The 18,275-nt window shown below is 40.9% G+C and overlaps 1 protein-coding gene across 1 annotated transcript; it reads left to right on the top strand.

Moving 5' to 3' along the window:
- Window positions 1–1,902: 1,902 nt before the first annotated feature.
- Window positions 1,903–2,982, top strand: LOC137346439 (gap junction Cx32.7 protein). Its single transcript, XM_068009888.1, has one exon. The coding sequence runs from the start codon at window positions 1,903–1,905 to the stop codon at window positions 2,980–2,982; it is 1,080 nt and encodes a 359-aa protein (XP_067865989.1).
- Window positions 2,983–18,275: the final 15,293 nt, after the last annotated feature.

Genomic DNA, 18,275 nt, shown 5'->3' with positions numbered 1-18,275 from the left:
AAGTTTGTTAGGTTGCTGAATTCTGAATATACCAAAATGTATTCTTAATTATTTGCAAAATATTTTCTTTAATTCTATAACTTCTGTTTCATGTTTATAATGCGGTTGGCTGCCATGTTTCCCTACGTTACAACAGTGACTACACTTCAAAAGTACTTCATTGGTTGTTAAGCACTTTGGGGCATTCTGAGGTCGTGAAAGGTGCTGTATAAATGCAAGTTTTTCTTTTTCTTTTCTTCATTTTTGGTATGGTGATGTCAGTGGCATTAGGTCTGTTCTAATACTTTTCATGAAGTTCTACTATTAGTTTATTTAAATATTGATTACACCTTTTAATTATTCATTCACTCAACCTGCCTTTCTCAACTGATTGCGGGTAGGCAACCTGGATAGCTGACTGCATCTCGCCTCCATTCTGCACTATCTTCTAGACAGTTTGACTGGGACTAGGGACTTGCTATGTGTGGAATCCAAATAAATATACCAAAAAAAACCAAGAACGGAAACCTGAAATGAAAACAGAAAATACTAAAAATTGACAGACAGTAGTTCAAAATCTGGAAACACAAAAGAAAGGTTAATGTTTTGGCAAATGGTCTATACCTAAAATGTCAATCTGTCTTCTCTCTTTTTTGATGTTGCTAGACTTACTGTGTATTTCCAGAATTTCCTGTTTTCAATTCCAATTACAATACTTATGTATTCTCTACATTTTCATGTAAGAGGAATATTTGGAGAACAAATCTTCTAAGTACAACTGTTAGGCTTCAATGTTATTGGTTTTTCAAGGCTTATTTTCCTTGGTACCTCATCACAGAAACACATTATAAATTGGAATAAAGTCAGTTCGTGTTAATCATTAATATTTTGCATGTGGCAGTTGTAGTCACATATTTATTTAGAATATAAATTTTTTTAAATTTAAAAATAAATCTAGGGAGATAATATTCATGAGAAAGCATAAATTTATAGGGATGTAGCTTATTGAAGAAATAGAATTTAGAATACTCCAACCAGGAAACTTAAAATATATTATAATTTTGCACAAATCATGCAAAATAATTGTACTAACTTTATCTGTTGATTTTTGAATCTGGCATTATATGATGCAAACTGGTTTGGTATGACTGTATTGATAATACATCTGCTGGGCATCACAGATTATCTTAACATCATCCCACAGCAGCAGTACAAGTAGAACTGCATTAAGGATTTGTGCTGGGTAATGTTTTGTGCCTCAGCAAGCAAATACATACACATAAGCCTTGTTTTAATAAAGGTAATGGTGAAGCAAAATGCTTGTGTTATAATGAAAGTGCTGACATTATTCATCATGTTACTTGTGTGAATGGAATTCTCCACAGGCATCTGACAGCATTATTCATGCAAATTGCAAACTCAATTCCTTGTGTGTTCTGCAGTCATTTCCATAACATGGCACCAAACCATTAACTATGGGAACTTTTTTTACCACTCCAAATTTTTGATTATTTGTATTACTTGAAACTCAAATATCCATGACATATTATTCTTGACTTAAAGTAGTTACTAACTTAAAGAAGAACCTTTTCAAAGATACAATTATCTCCAGTTACTTAGATAATATTAAGTAAAATGGTCTGGAATGCACTGCCTGGGAGGGTGGTAGAGGCGGGTTGCCTCACATCCTTTAAAAAGCACCTGGATGAGCACTTGGCACGTCATAACATTCAAGGCTATGGGCCAAGTGCTGGCAAATGGGATTAGGTAGACAGGTCAGGTGTCTTTAATGCATCGGTGCAGACTTGATGGGCTGAAGGGCCTCTTCTGCACTGTATTATTCTGTGATTCTGTGAAAATTAATATTATACCACATTTGGCTAATATCAATATAATCTTGCTTCTTTTCCACAGATAAAAAAAATGAGTGATTGGTCATTACTTGGCCGTCTCCTAAATGAAGTTCAGAATCATTCCACAGTGGTTGGGAAGATCTGGTTGACAATGTTGCTGATTTTTCGTATACTGCTGGTCACATTAGTGGGTGATGCAGTATATGGTGATGAGCAGTCTAAATTCACCTGTAACACCCGCCAGCCAGGCTGTAACAATGTTTGCTACGACACCTTTGCACCTATCTCTCACCTGAGGTTCTGGGTTTTTCAAATTGTTCTGGTTTCAACACCATCCATTTTCTACATCGTGTATGTCCTGCACAAAATAGCAAAAGATGAAAAATATGAAATGGAAAAAGTGCATGAGCTGGAATTATCAAATAATCCTGTAACTAATGGACACCTTCCAGAAAATGAAACCTTGAATCAAAGATCTGATGTCAGCGACTCTCAGGAAATTGAATTTTCTCGAAGAGATGGAGATTATCAAGTACAGCATATTAAAAGTAATAAAAGCAGTGACCCAATCTATCTATCAAATAAGGTTTTAACTGTATATGTTATACATGTAATGTTGAGAGCAGTTATGGAAATAACATTTTTGCTGGGACAGTACTATCTGTATGGATTTAATGTTCCTTGTTTGTTTGTGTGTTGGACCTATCCATGTCCAACCAAAACAGACTGCTTCATATCCAGAGCAACAGAAAAAACCATCTTTTTGAACTTTATGTTTTGTGTCAGTCTCGCATGTTTCTTGCTGAACATTGTTGAGCTCCATTATTTGGGTTGGGTCTACATTGCTCATATGTTATGCCCTCCTTGCTCACCCTGCTGCAAGAAGAAACAGAGGGAAGCAGTGCATCGGTATTCACAGCAAAACTCTCTTATACAAGCACTAAAAGATTCATTTTATGACAACCTAATATTGAAGTCATCAGCGAGATTATTGCAGCAGAGACCAGGCGACCTCCCAAGTCAGGCAGCAATTTCATTTGAATCTGAATCAGCAGAAAGCACAAAAAGGTATCTTGATGAAAAGGAGTTTGGCAAGTTGCAACATGGAAATCTAAATAAGCCTGGAACAGGCAAGAAGGTTTGGCTTTAAAAAAGTAAAAACAGTAGTGGAAAGTTTTCTAGTAAATATAACAGGTTGTCACTGAAAAGTAGAAAATAGTCGTTAAATTAGCTAAATATTAAGCCTGGTTATATTGGGCTGGATTTTAAAAGGCGGCGAGCTCAAACGCCAAAGAGCCACTGTGATCTCACGTGTGGTGGCTTATTTAAATAGTTGGGTGGCCCGCACCCCCCAATCTTGTGGAGGGGGCAGGCTTTCCATCCCGGAAATGGCATCAGCATCCATTAACTATTAGCCCTTCCCCCAAAAACACTTCCATTTTAAAGATGACCATCACCCTCAGACTGCACAAAGTTTGAAGTTAACCCCTTACCATCCCCTACACCCATTACGTTTATTTGACCCCATTCCCCCCCAGCACTGAAAATCTTGCCTCCTCCCCCTTCCCCACCAGTGTCACGCCAGCTTTCCCCAGACAGGGAATTGAAGGCGCGGAAGTGCTGGCTGCCACACCGAAGATCGTGGTGGGCCCAGAAGATTGAAGTTAAGCTCATTTAAATATATGCATCTCCAGGTCCAGGTCCCGCCGCCCAGCAGTGGGGGAGCCACCATGGAGTCTCACCGCCACCGGGAGGATCGGCCTCCGTGGCGGACTGCTACCAGCCCCATCCTTTGACCCCTCGCACCACGAAGTCAAGAGCTTGGTAAAATCTAGCCCATTATATCTGGTACTAGAATGCCTCTTTATTGTGTTGCAAAAGGCAGTTCAGCTAATAGAATTCAGGAAATATTCTCATTTGAAATTGTGATAGAGAGAACACACTTCTAAAAACTAAGTGGTTCTTATTCCGTGTTAAATTCTCACTTGTCCCTGATACATAACAACCAGCAATGCCCTCAAACACCTAAATAGCCTCTTTGCCAGACTTTTCTAAACAGGAAGGTTCGACTCAAGAATTTCAACCGACTCAGAAGTTGCAAGGTTCCTTCAGTACACTGTAACCCTAATACCAATTTTCTTTCTCTATGTTTTAAATCCTAGATCTGCCAATTGACTTACTAGACAAATGGCCAATTCACAGACAGATCTAAATTATTTTTCAAATTTTGACTGTATTTAGCACAGAACCAATGATATATATATCAAATTTACTATGAAAACCAATAAACTTGTTCCAGTCAGGGTTTAACTGGACAGATTAAGGGGTGATCTAATTGAAGTGTTTTGAGTTGATTAAAGGATTTGATATGGTAAATAGAGATAAACTATGTCCTCTGGTCTGGTAGTCCAGAACTAGGGACCATAACCTTAAAATTAGAGTCAGGTTGTTCAAGGGTGAATGTCAGGAAGCACTTCTTCGCACAGAGGATAGTGGAAATCTGGACCTCTCCCCCTAAAAGCTGTTAAGGTTAGGTCAACTGAAAATTTCAAAACTGAAATGGATAGCCTTTTGATAGGCAAGGGTATAAAGAGTCACAGAACCTAGATGGGCAGATGGAGTTAAGATACCAATTTAATGGCTGAACAAGCTTGATGGGCTGAATACTCCTGTTTCTATGCTATATTTAGTCTTGGTTTTGGGTGACAAATTATAGCAATCTCTTTGTATCACAGAAAACTTAAAGACAACCCCATTTAAAGTTTTGGCTGCTGCATTGTGTTAGCACACTATTCTTTTGACTTAGGAACCTTAGCATCAATTCAGCCATTACCTGAAATTAGTTTGGGACAGTCATAATCTACTCCCACATCGTGTGAATCTACACTACAAGGTTGTTTATAATTTGGCACAAAATTTGCTTAGGTTGGCCAAAAAGATGGTTTGTGTGAGAAATTAGAACATTTATAACAATGTAGTGGAGAATAGTTTTTTGAGGTAAGGGTGAGGAATATACAATGCTTTACTCTACAGTTGTCCTTGCTATACCTGAACTGGGATTTTATTTTATGCTGACAGTTGACACCAACAGTAAACATTGTTCCACACTCTAGCCCTGACTTCCCTTATTTTGATACACACAAAAAAAACAAAATATTCATCACAAGATAATAATGAAAGTTAAAATCACCAATAAGAAATAAGAAGTGTAAGCATTTACAAAACAGTCTGAGATTCAACTGTAGATTTTCAAAACTGAAAATGAATTAAAAGAAAACAAATCAATATAAGGTAGAAAAAATTAAAGTTATTAGTAACATTTCTCAACTCATTTCTTAGTTGTGTTTTTGTTTCAAAAATCTTCTATTATGTACATTAATTCCCCACCAAAGATAATCAAGAGTTCTGTGGAACAAATTCCAGTAAGAAGAAAGAAAGAACTTGCATTTATATAGTGCCTTTCATGACCACAGGGCATCCCAAAACACTTTAAAGCCAATGAAGTACTTTGGAAGCATCACTGTTGCAATGTAGTAGCCAATGGGCACACAGTAAGGTCCCACAGACAGCAATGAGATAAATTACATTTAGTTGTTGTTTGAGGGATAAATGTTGGCCAGAACACAAGGAGAACTCCTATTGCTCTTCTTTGAATATTGCCCTGGGATCTTTTGCATCACCTGAGAGGGCAGGCAGGTTCCCAGTTTAACATCTCATGTGCTTCCTAGATTATGTGGTCAAGTCTCTAGAGTGGGTCTTGAACCCATGACCTTTTTTATTATTTATTCATGGGATGTGGGTGTCGCTGGCCAGGCCAGCATTTATTGCCCATCCCTAATTGCCCTTGAGAAGGTGGTGGTGAGCTGCCTTCTTGAACCGCTGCAGTCCATGTGGGGTAGGTACACCCACAGTGCTGTTAGGAAGGGAGTTCCAGGATTTTGACCCAGCAACAGTAAAGGAATGGCGATATAGTTCCAAGTCAGGATGGTGTGTGGCTTGGCGGGGAACTTGCAGGTGGTGGTGTTCCCATGCATTTGATGCCCTTGTCCTTCTAGGTGGTAGAGGTTGCGGGTTTGGAAGATGCTGTCTAAGGAGCCTTGGTGTGTTGCTGCACTGCATCTTGTAGTGTGTCTGTGGTGTATGGACCGAATGTTTGTGGATGGAGTGCCAATCAAGCTGGCTGCTTTGTCCTGGATGGTGTCGAACTTCTTGAGTGTTGTTGGAGCTGCACCCATCCAGGCAAGTGCAGAGTATTCCATCACACTCCTGATTTGTGCCTTGTAGATGGTGGACAGGCTTTGGGGAGTCAGGAGGTGAGTTACTCGCTGCAGGATTCCTAGCCTGTGACTTGCTCTTGTAGCCACGGTATTTATATGGCTACTCCGGTTCAGTTTCTGGTCAATAGTAACCCCCAGAATGTTGATAATGGGGGATTCAGTGATGGTAATGCCATTGAATGTCAAGAGGAGATGTTTAGATTCTCTCTTGTTGGAGATGGTCATTGCCTGGTACTTGTGTGGCGCAAATGTTACTTGCCACTTATCAGCCCAAGCCTGGATATTGTCCATGTCTTTCTGCATTTCTACACGGACTGCTTCAGTATCTGAGGAATCACGAATGGTGCTGAACATTGTGCAATCATCAGCGATCATCCTCACTTCTGATCTTTTGATTGAAGGAAGGTCATTGATGAAGCAGCTGAAGATGGTTGGGCCTGGGACACTACCCTGAGGAACTCCTGTAGTGATGTCCTGGAGCTGAGATGATTGACCTCCAACAACCACAATCATCTTCCTTTGTGCTAGATATGACTCCAAACAGCGGAGAGTTTTCCCCCTGATTCCCATTGAATCTAGTTTTGCTAGGGCTCCTTGATGCCATACTCGCTCAAATGCTGCCTTGATATCAAGGGTTGTCGCTCTCACCTCACCTCTTGTGTTCAGCTCTTTTGTCCATTTTTGAACCAAGGCCGTAATGTCAGGAGCTGAGTGGCCCTGGCGGAACCCAAACTGAGCGTCACTAAGCAGGTTATTGCTAAGCAAGTGCCACTTGATAGCACTGTTGATGACACCTTCCGCCACTTTACTGATGATTGAATGTAGACTGATGGGGCAGTAATTGGCCGGGTTGGACTTGTCATGCTTTTTGTGGATAGGACATACCTAGGCAATTTTCCACATTGCAGGGTAAAAGCCAGTGTTATAGCTATACTGGAACAGCTTGGCTAGGGGCGCGGCAAGTTCTGGAGCACAGATCTTCAGTACTATTGCCGGAATATTGTCAGGACCCATAGCCTTTGCAGTATACAGTGCCTTCAGTCGATTCTTGATATCACGCGGAGTGAATCGAATTGGCTGAAGTCTGGCATCTGTGATGCTGGGGATTTCAGGAGGAGGCCGAGATGGATCATCAATTCGGCACTTGTGGCTGAAGATTGTTGCAAATGCTTCAGCCTTATCTTCTGCACTGATGTGCTGGGCTCCCCCATCATTGAGGATGGGGATATTTGTGGAGCCACCTCCTCCAGTTCGTTGTTTAATTGTCCACCACCATTCAGAGAAGCAAAAGTGTTCCTACTGAGCCAAAGCTGATATCTAAAAAAGGAGTGCCTTGTTATTCTTTGGGGCTGCATCAAAAGCATTATTTTTTCAATAGTGATCAGATTTTTTAATTCAATTCTTTCCTTTGTATTTTTCCTATATTTTCTTGATAATATTTTTTCACATGTACTTTTGGATGAAAATACAGAATACTAGATAACAAGGTATTAAGAAATACTAAAGTTTAAAAGGGTTAAATTATGAGGAGAGGCTGCATAAATTTGGCTTGCATTGCCTTGGGTTTGGAAGGTTGATGGGTGATTCAATTGAAGTGTTTAATCCAGAATAGGGGGACAGAAACTTAAAATTAGAGCTAGGCCTTTCATTAGTGAAATTAGGAAGAAATTTTTCATACACAATTGTCATAAGCGCTTTCTTTTTTTAAAAAAACTATGAGGTCAGTGTGCCTTTAACACTGAAAAAATCTATGTGGACAAAAGCTGCAGAAGTTTAGTATTTGAAGAGTCCCGGCTGCAGGGCAATTTGTATCCAAACAACCTGATGGTTTTACGACAGTCTTATGACTCCTGTTGAAAAAAGCTTTCCATTCCATTTTGGTAGTGAGCAGCTGAAAGAGTTACTGCTGGAAACTGGCCAGGAGTACAGCCCAGATAATTCTCTCTCTTGAAAAATAATTCCTGTATCAAAGAGGAAGAGACCCAGAGAACAGAGGAATTGCTACACTCTGTGGAGTAACACTGCTTTGGAGAAAGAAAGCTTGTGTTTCGGGTGTGGCAAAGCTGTTGTTGCCTCCATTCAAGAATTTCTGTCTGAAGAGTATTAATTGCTGTGCTCTGTGGAGAAAGCTCCTTTGCTGAGAGTAAGTCCTGTTGATTTTTGTGTTTTTTGCAAGTTCCTGAACTCTCAAGGAAGTTTCCACCGTTAGATTTCTACTTTAAAATTTAAATAGATCTGTTGCTACAACCTGTTGCTGAAAGATCTGTATGACGCCTGCTGCAGACAAACTACGTTAAATGCCTACTCATCACAGACTGCTCATTAATTTCACCTGGAGAGACACTGAGTGGCATCTGACTTTTCGACTCTGGGACACCTCACTGAGCCAGGAAAATACTACCAGAAGATACAACCCAGTTATTTTATTGTCCCTAAGTAACTGTCATAAAATCAATAACCATTTTCCCCGGCTAACCGTTGGTAATTGAATGTATGTGTGTGCAAGAGGGTTAGGAAGATTAAGGAGTTATAAAATCTTTCCGTACATGTAAATTCATCTCATCACTGTTTAAAACTTGGTTTATTAATAAATAGTTAATTTTGTTGTTGTTTAAAGGAACCTGGTTTTGTGTGCTTTATTCTGAGGATAAATAAAGTGATTAATTTGGCTTATTTTTCTGGTAGGTGGGAAACTTTACTGATATGCGGTGATCCATGGAATAGTGGGACTGAATTAACAGTGCATTATTCCTGCCACAGTGTTGTGGAAATCTGGAACTCGCTTCAAGAAAGGCTGTGGATGAGGAGTCAATTGAATTTTTCGAGACTGAGATTGACAGATTACGTAAAGGTATCAAGAGATATGGATCAAAGGCAGGCAAAATGAATTGAGGCATATATCAGCCATGATCGACTACAATGGTTGGAGCAGCAGACTCCTATTGCTATTGTCACAAGAGCTTTGTTTCTTTTATTGAAAGCTAAGAATACTGTGTGCTTTTAAAAACTGAGAAAAAGGATTTTTCTCTGTGGACATTGAATGCTGAAACTTTCAGCCCGCACGCACGGGCACCATGTCATGGAGCCGCCGCGATTTTAAATGCGGCGACTCATTTGCATGGCCGCGGCGCCAGCCCCCCGCAATGACATGGAGGGTGTGTGCCGTCGCCAGCAACGCATCTGGCGCCCATGCGCAAATGCAGTGCCGTTTTTAAAGGGCTTATAGCCCTCAATGGACATTTAAAATTTAAAGGGCCAGGTAAGTTACAGTTTCGCAAAAAATTAAATGACTTTTTCATGCATATTTCCACCCCCCTCCCATGGCACTTCAAAACATTCCTGCCATTTCCCCCCCACCACCCCATCCCAAAATTCCTATATTAAGAATTTGACCTTCCCCCACCCCCACAAAGTTCGGCACCTTTGTCCTTTACCCCTTCCCATCATCCCCTCCCCTCCCCCGGCCAATTCGCAGCATTGTCACCCTGCTCCCCTCCTCCCGCAAAGAGAAAAAAACCTCCTCCCCACAGGTGTCGCGCCACGTTTCCCTGAACAGGGATTCGAAGGCATGGCATTGTCGGCTGCCTGAATATAGATCGGTGCAGTGATTAAGGAAGCGACAGGACCTTCATTAAATCAGGTATGTAAATTAATTTACATATTGAAATGGGGGTCCTGTCACCGAGCAGCAGGGCGGCTGCCACGAGGCCTCACCGCTGAGATCAGTACGGGGTCTGTCGGGGTCGGTGGAGGGCCTCCATCATACCTATCTTCATTGCACCCCCCCACCGCTACCATTCCCAACAGCGTTTGAACCGAGTGCATAGGCACTCGGCAGGCAGCTCAGCAGGAAAATGACAGAAAGATTTATGCCTGTCACATGACTTATTGTTAAAGTTTCAGTTTTGCAGTGGGAAAAAGCTGGAAGCCGCTAGCAGTGAGCTGACTGGGGACCTGTGTTTGCAGACCAGAGAAAAGACCTACTCTCTGAAAAAAGGTTTTCTTGTAAAATGAAATTCTACATTTGAGGTGGTGGCTGTGGTCTGCCTGGAGAGAGAAAAGACACCTGGAGAGGAAAAGACCCAGGAAAAGAGGAGTTGCTGCTCTCCGTGGAGAAAGGCTTCGAGTGGCATCCGGCTATTTGACTCTGGGACACCTCACCATCCTGGAAATATCCTACCAGAACATTACAACCCAGTTATTTTAATATTCCTAAGAAACAGTTGTAATTCAAAAGATACTTTTAAAACCGGTTAACCGTTTATTTTTATGTATGTGTGTGTGCGCATGAGGGTTAGGAAGAATAAGAAATTTGAAAAGGATCCTTTCACATATAGAGTTATCTCATTAGTTTATTAATAAATAGCTCATTTTGTTGTTTAAAGAAACCTGGTTTGGTGTACTTTATTCTGGAGGACAAACCGAGTGTTTAATTTGGCTATTTTTCCGGTAGGTGGGAAATATTACCAATATGCTATGACCTGTGTAGTGAGACTGAATTAACAGTGCATTACTCCCACCTTGGTCGTAACACTATGCTCCATAGGTAGTTTGAAAATATTTCAGTGCAAATCTCCATAAACGAATGAGTTTTCATACCAATACAATACTGTAAAGAATGTTTACATGTGAAATTTGTTTATTAGCTAGTCTAGACTTTAGTTGCTCCAGTCTGAACATGTCTGTTTAAATAGATTGTTGCTGTAATGTACACATACCAGACTGAGACTGATGTATGTTGAGAGTAATGTAGCAGATTCAAATTATAGGCCTGAATATTAACTTTGAGTTATCTTGGGAATGAGGAGGTTCCATATCACATTGGAAACACAGAAATAATTTCAGCACATCTGTGACATTTTAACGCAGGCACATTATACTTTTTCTTCCAGGTTTGGCTTCGAATGCACAGCAGTGGCTGTGATCTGAACTGAGTAATTAAATGGCCAATTCAAAAATGTAATTTGGAGGAGTTGGGAGATTGGAAAAGACAGCAATTTCAGAATTTGGACTCAGGACAATCAAAGGCTGTGCCCTACTTTTATGATACCTCCCTTCATGTACTGCTAGTGACAGTGAGAAGTTGCAGAGCGATACTCTTCCCCAGCAAGGGGAGGAAGAAATCTGTTGCTGTCACAAAGAATGCATGGCTCGAGGTGCCCCAGTAGGTCAGCAGCAGGAGCACTGTGTCATGCTCTTGGCTTCAGTGCAAGAAGTGCTTTAATGACCTAATCAGGTCAGGAAAGGTGAGTACAGTTGCACATTCACCTGCATCCTGTTGTGTGGATCACCACCCCTCACTTTGCAATGATAAGCCTACTCCATCACAAGACTTCTTACAACCACTTACCTAACAAACTTACCATCCTCTTTCTATGCACTTACTCATATCCCCATATATCCAGTTACCACTGCGCTCATCCTGATCCTTATGCAATTTGATGCTTCCTCCAATAGTCACCCTCATCAAATGCATTGCATCTATCGGGCGAACACATGCCATTACAGTCAATCATAAGTCTGTTCTATCCTTCATTGTGGGAGAAGTGAGTGCAAAACACAAAGGAGAGAGAGAGAACCAGAGGTGGTGCTCCATGTATCTCACAGCTGACAACTGCAGAGGAGGAAAATCTGATCATCAGTGGCGTCTCAATGTCCCTGGCTATTGGAAATAGAAACCTCCCAGCTACCTGTTGACAGAATTAAATATCATAAGCCTACATGTCATACAATACTAAGTCATATTGACTTGATTTCAGCAGCGAGTGAAATGTAATAATCTAAAATGATAAATTGCAACATTCTTACCTGGTGAGTGCTAATTCATATATTTTCTTTCTGCCATGACCTTCAGCTGTGCAGCAGCAGTTGGTAGACAATGCAGATGAAAAATCCTCAGAGTTGATTGCTTCTGAGGGTACACCATCGCAAGATTCATGGTTACCATGCACCAACACAAATACTTGCATTTCAATGGACGTTGTGTGCTCAGTACCTTGTTCCTCTTGGAACTCCAATCCTTGCTGCTGCGCAAAGTTGTGCTGATTGCAGCATAGCAAGATCATTCTAAAACTCTGGCTGATGAGTACCAGATCAGTCCAGTGTTACGACCGAGGTTGGAGGAATGCACTGTTTTTCTCGAGTTCCACTACTCCACTGGTCACATCATATATTTAAATGTTTTACCCAGTTACCGATACAGACAATTATATACTTTATATTAGTTTCAGAATAAAAATCCGCCAACCAGGTTTCTTTAATAAACAACAAAATTGTTGATTTATTATAAAACAAGACTTACTCAAAAAAGATGCAAAGCTTATTAACACACAGTTTGAAATATGAAAGTATAAATATGTACCCTTCTAAAATATCCTAACACACACACATACACACACCAGTTAAAGAAAAATGAAATAACAGGCTCTGCGGAGATCAACTGTTAAAAAAAAGTACTTTGGCCACATTATTCTCAATTCTTGAAGGAAAAGGATAAGATCTGGAATGTTCCAGATGGCCCTTGTGGTCTGACGTCCAGGTCCATGTAGATGGCTGTCACTGGGATCATTCTGGAGCAGTTCTGTTCAGGAGACATCGAGGAGTAGTCTTGCAGGCTTTTCGGGAGAATTACTGCATCAGTCGTTTCAGCATTTCAGCTATCACACTGGATTCTCAGAAGATTTTTCAAAACAGGTGGCAAAGGACGAGTTGAGTGGCTTCTCTCTTAGCAGGCTATCCACCAACTGAACTCCAAACAATATCCAAAAATGAAACCAAATCTCCTAACAGCCATAAACCCAGACATGTGACTTCTCTAAGTCCAAACAGTTCCATAGTCCTAAGGCTCCGGCTGTTTACTTAAGACATGTGACATCCAGTAAGTGTTTGTTTTTAAACAAAGTCCCAAGTGTCCTTCCAGTGACCCTTAAAAAAAAAATTCCAGGCATCTTCTCAGGTATTTTCCGCAGTCTTTTAAATACAAGTCCTCAAAAAATATTAATAATGGAAGCACCTTCATGACACCAGGCACTTGATAAATATCTTCAGCATGTAATCGCTTGCTCAATGACACAGCTGGTTGTCATATGGTTGTTGTTGTACTACTCTTGGGCATCAGTGGTTGAGTTTCTCAAGGGTGCCATGAGCTAATTTTGAAATATCTTTGTCCCTACCAGTCACCCCTTAAATCTGCTTGGAGATCCAAAGAGGTCAGGGAGCTGGGACTTCCACAGGATGAAAGCATCATGGTAGTCCCCAGGAATCTGGTGCACACCTGCAGAAACCTTTTGTCGTGGTTACATGTTGTTGCACACTGATGGAGTGGAAACCCTTGCAGTTTATAAATGCTCCTGGTTATTTAAAAAAAAATTTGTTCATGGCATATGAGTGTTGCTGGCAAGGCCAGCATTTATTGCTCATCTCTAATTGTCCTTGAGAAGGTGATGGTGAGCTGTCTTCTTGAACCACTGCTGTGTGGTGTAGGGAGGCTGCTCCAGGATTTTGACACAGTGTCAGTGAAGGAACAGTGATATATTTCCAAGTCAGGATGGAGTGTGACTTGGAGGGGAACTTGCAGGTGGTGGTGTCCCCTTGTGTCTGCAGCCTCTGTTCTGCTGGGTGGCAGAGATTGTGGGATCAGAAATGCTGTCGAAAAAGTCTTGGCGAGTTGCTGCAATGCATCTTGGAGATGGTACACACTCTAGTCATGGTGCGCTGGTGGTAGAGGGAGTGATTGTTTCGGTGGTAGATGGGGTGTGTTACAACCAGGTGAGAAAGGTGTCTTGGGGCCTTTTACTGTCTTCACCTGGTCTTATTGTAACTGGGTTTGATTTTATATACACTGTGTTTTGAGCTCCCCCTTTGGTGAATCCTTGTTCACATCTTTCCAATTATAAGGCAAAGAATTGAGCACAGCAGGTTTTATTTAGGTTTAAAGAAGAAAAATGAAATTTATTAAACCTTAAACTTAAACTCTAATACGGTTAACGTCTACGGAGATACGACACACCCACGCTAGCATGCACACGCGATACACACATGCAAATACGGACAGAATAAAAATATACTAGAGAGGTTTGAGGCAGTCTTTAAAGGGGGTTTCTTGCTACTGTTTCTGTGTTTCCAGCTTGCTGTACAGTCCGTGATTGTAGACAGCTCTTACTTTTCATTGGGGCCCAGTATTTTTCTTAAATCTTGTTCACTGTAGGAGACTTTTCTCTCTTGGGGTTCATACGTCTTCAATGGTTTCCGATGCTGGTTAGAGCGAGATGAGAGCAGACAGGAGAGAGGTGTCCTCAGTCCAGGAAAAAACAGCCTACTGCGTTTCAAATTCCTTGTTGGAAGTTCAAATTCAAAAAACTCCAACAGTCAGCCAGCCATGTGACCAAACCGGTTCGACCATGTCTGTGTATTCGGCCATCTTAGCAGTTAACCTGGAATGCTAACCTTTCCACCTTCAACGTCTGGTAATCAAAAGTCCATTGTGGACTAAATTGAAGCAAGGAATAGCCCCTTTGTTCTTTGAAGTACTGTCTGTGGATATGCTAATGTCTCTCTGCAGCCAAAGTCTCCAATTGTTTTTTGAAAGCAAGTTCTTTCTGTACCAATAACTGTTTAAAATCAATGTTCATGTGACGAAATTAATTTTCCTCATTCTTGGCAAATGGGGGGCTTGCCTGACAAGTGCCAATCATGCAGGCTCCTTTGTCCTGGATACTGATGAGTTTCTTGACTGATTAGCCCTGGTGAGACAACCAAAACTTACCTGCCATCCAGGCTCCATGGCATCTTGACATCTAGCTGGGGCGGCACAGTGGTGCAGTGGTTAGCACTGCAGCCTCACAGCTCCAGGGACCCGGGTTCAATTCTGGGTACTGCCTGTGCGGAGTTTGCAAGTTCTCCCTGTGACCGTGTGGGGTTTCGCCGGGTGCTCCGGTTTCCTCCCACAGCCAAAGACTTGCAGGTGATAGGTAAATTGGCCATTGTAAATTGCCTCTAGTGTAGGTAGGTGGTAGGGAATATGGGATTACTGTAGGGTTAGTATAAATGGGTGGTTCTTGGTCGGCACAGACTCGGTGGGCCGAAGGGCTTGTTTCAGTGCTGTATCTCTAAATAAATAAAAAAATAAATAAGTGGATCTAGCTTGAAATGTGACTCAAGGGTGTAAACATCCAAAGGTTCAGTTGATATGAATTGCAAACAAACTTGAATGGTTTACAAATTAATTTTGAATTCCTTGGCTATGACTACCCTTTCTAGTTGTTGCTTTTTCTAATATATATGCAGCCACAGGATTAAATGGTTAATTAGGCAATTGGTTGTGTGTGATAGTACTGTATCTTTTCATCTTTGAGCTGTGAATTTAATCCATTTCAGAATGATGAAATACAAACAGGAACATAGGAAATAAGAGAAGTAGGCCATTCAGCCCCTCGAACCTGCTCCATCATTCAACTAGATCCTGGCCGATCTTCTACCTCAAAGCCATTTTCCTGCACTATCCCCATATCCCTTGATGCCTTTAATATCTAGAAACCTATTGATCTCTGTCTTAAACATACTCAGTGACTGAGTCTCCACCGCTCTCTGGGGTAGAGAATTCCAAAGATTCACCATCCTTTGAGTAAAGGAATTCCTCCTCATCTCAGTCCTAAATCGCCTACCTCTTATTCTGAGACTGTGTCCCAGGTTCTAGATCCCCCAGCCAGGGAAAACATCCTTCCTGCATCCACCCTGTTGAGCCCTGTAAGAATTTTGAATGCTTCAATGAGATCACCTCTCATTCTTCTAAACTCTAGAGAATACAGGCCCAGTCTCCTCAATCTCTCCTTTTAGGGCAATTCCACCATCCCAGGAATTAGTCTGCTGCATCTACGTTCCATTCCCGCTACGGCAAGTATATCCTTCCTTAGGTAAGGAGACCATAACTGTACACAATACTCCAGGTGCATTCTCACCAAGGCTCTATACAATTGCAGCAAGACATCTTTACTCTTGTACTCAAATCCTCTTGTAATAGATGTCAACATATCATTTGCCCTCCCAATTGCTTGCCACACCTGCATGCTACCTTTCAGTGACTCATGAACAAGGACACCCAGGTCCCTTTGGACATCAACATTTCCTAATCTCTCACAATTTAAGAAATACTCCGCATTTTTGTTTTTCCTACCAAAGTGGATAACTTCACATTTTTCTACATTATATTCTATCTGCCATGTTCTTGCCCATTCACTCAGCCTGTCTAAATCCCCTTGAAGCCGCTTTGCATCCTCCTCAAAACTCCCACTCCCACCTAGTTTTGTGTCATCAGCAAACTTGGAAATATTACATCTGGTCCCCACATCCAAATCATTAATATAGATTGTGAATAGCTGTGGCCCAAGCACAGATACTTGAGGTACCCACTAGTCATAGCCTGCTAACCTGAGAATGACCCATTTGTTCCTAATCTTTGTTGTCTGTTCATTAACCAATTCTCAATCCATGCCAATATATTACCCCCAATCCCATGTGCTCTAATTTTGTTTACTAACCTCTTGTGTGGGATCTTATTGAAAGCCTTCTGAAAATCCAAATACGTTATATTCGCTGGTTCTTCCTTATCTACTCTGCGAGTTACATCCTCAAAAAACTCCAACAGATTTGTCAAACATGATTTCCCTTTTATAAATCCATGTTGATTCTGCCCAATCCTAAAATTATTTTCTAAGTGTCCAGTTATCACATCCTTTATAATAGTATCTAGCATTTTCCCTACTACTGAAGTCAGGCTAACAGGTCTGTAGATCCCTGTTTTCTCTCTCCCTTCTTTCTTAAATAGTAGGGTTACATTTGCTACCTTCCAATCTGCAGGAACCATTCCAGAATATATTGAATTTTGGAAGATGACCACAAAATGCATCCACTATCTCTACAGCCACCTCTTTCAACACTCTGAGATGTAGATCATCAGGTCCAGGTAATTTACCAATTTTCAGTTCCATTAATTTCTCTGGTACTACTTTATTACTAATACCAATTTCTTTCAGTTCCCCATTCTCGCTAGTCCCTTGGTTCTGTAGTATTTCTGGGAGTTTTTTTGTATCTTCCTCTGTGAAGACAGACACAAAGTATTTGTTTAGTTTCTCTGCCATTTCCTTGTTCCCCATTATAAATTCTCCTGACTCTGCCTGTAATGGGTCCACATTTGTCTTTGCTAATCTTTTTCTTTTTACGTACCTATCAAAGCTTTTACAGTCCGTTTTTATGTTCCTCACTAAATTCATATTCTATTTTCCTTTTCTTTATCAGTTTCTTGGTCATCCTTTGCTGAATTCTAAAATGCTCCCAATCCTCAGGCTTACTCCTTTTTTTGGCAACTTTATAAGCCTCTTCCTTTGATCTAAGACAATCTTTAACTTCTCTTGTTAGCCATGGTTGGATCACTTTTCCTGTTGGGTGTTTGTGCCTCAAAGGAATACATATTTGTTGTAAACCATGTATTAATTCTTTAAATGATAGCCATTGCCTGTCTACTGTCATACTTTTTAGTGTAGTTTCCCAATCTACAATAGCCAACTTGCCCCTCATACCTTCGTAGTTTCCTTTGTTTAGATTTAAGATCCTAGTTTCAGATTGAACTACATCAGTTTCAAACTTAATGTAAAATTCTATCATATTATGGTCACTCTTCCCTTAAGGCTCCTTTACAAATCTCCTGTCTTGGTCGATTTGAATGGTTCAAAATGGAATAAGTTAGGATAGTTTCAACCCAGTCCATACTGAACGAGTTCACAACAGAAAACTATAATTCAGCATCAGATTAGCAATTTCACTCTGAGAAGCCAGCAGGATGCCTTGTATAAGAAATGGAAAATGTAGGAAGGTGGTCCTCTGAAGTTGTGATTAAGGTGTTTGTTGAAAAGGATTAGAATGCTATGTGAGATGCTTGTGCTATATTTGTAACGTGCCTGTGAGATGGTGACTTTAGATGCTGTAATTGAAAAATTGTTGCACACAACACTACCACCCCTCGTGTTGATGAGCAGACTCGTCATCTAAATATTCTTTTGTTTTGCAGTTTGAATTGATTATTTCTCTAACAGTTCTGCTCATTTTGGTTTAGTATTTTCCACTGTTACCAATTGTACCAAGTTGTGCTGTTCAAGTCTGCGCAGAGTGGCAC

This window comes from Heterodontus francisci, chromosome 30 (genome assembly GCF_036365525.1).
Source record: "Heterodontus francisci isolate sHetFra1 chromosome 30, sHetFra1.hap1, whole genome shotgun sequence".
Taxonomy (NCBI): Eukaryota; Metazoa; Chordata; class Chondrichthyes; order Heterodontiformes; family Heterodontidae; genus Heterodontus; species Heterodontus francisci.
Note: the sequence above shows the minus strand (reverse complement) of the source record. Positions and strands in the feature narration are given on the sequence as shown.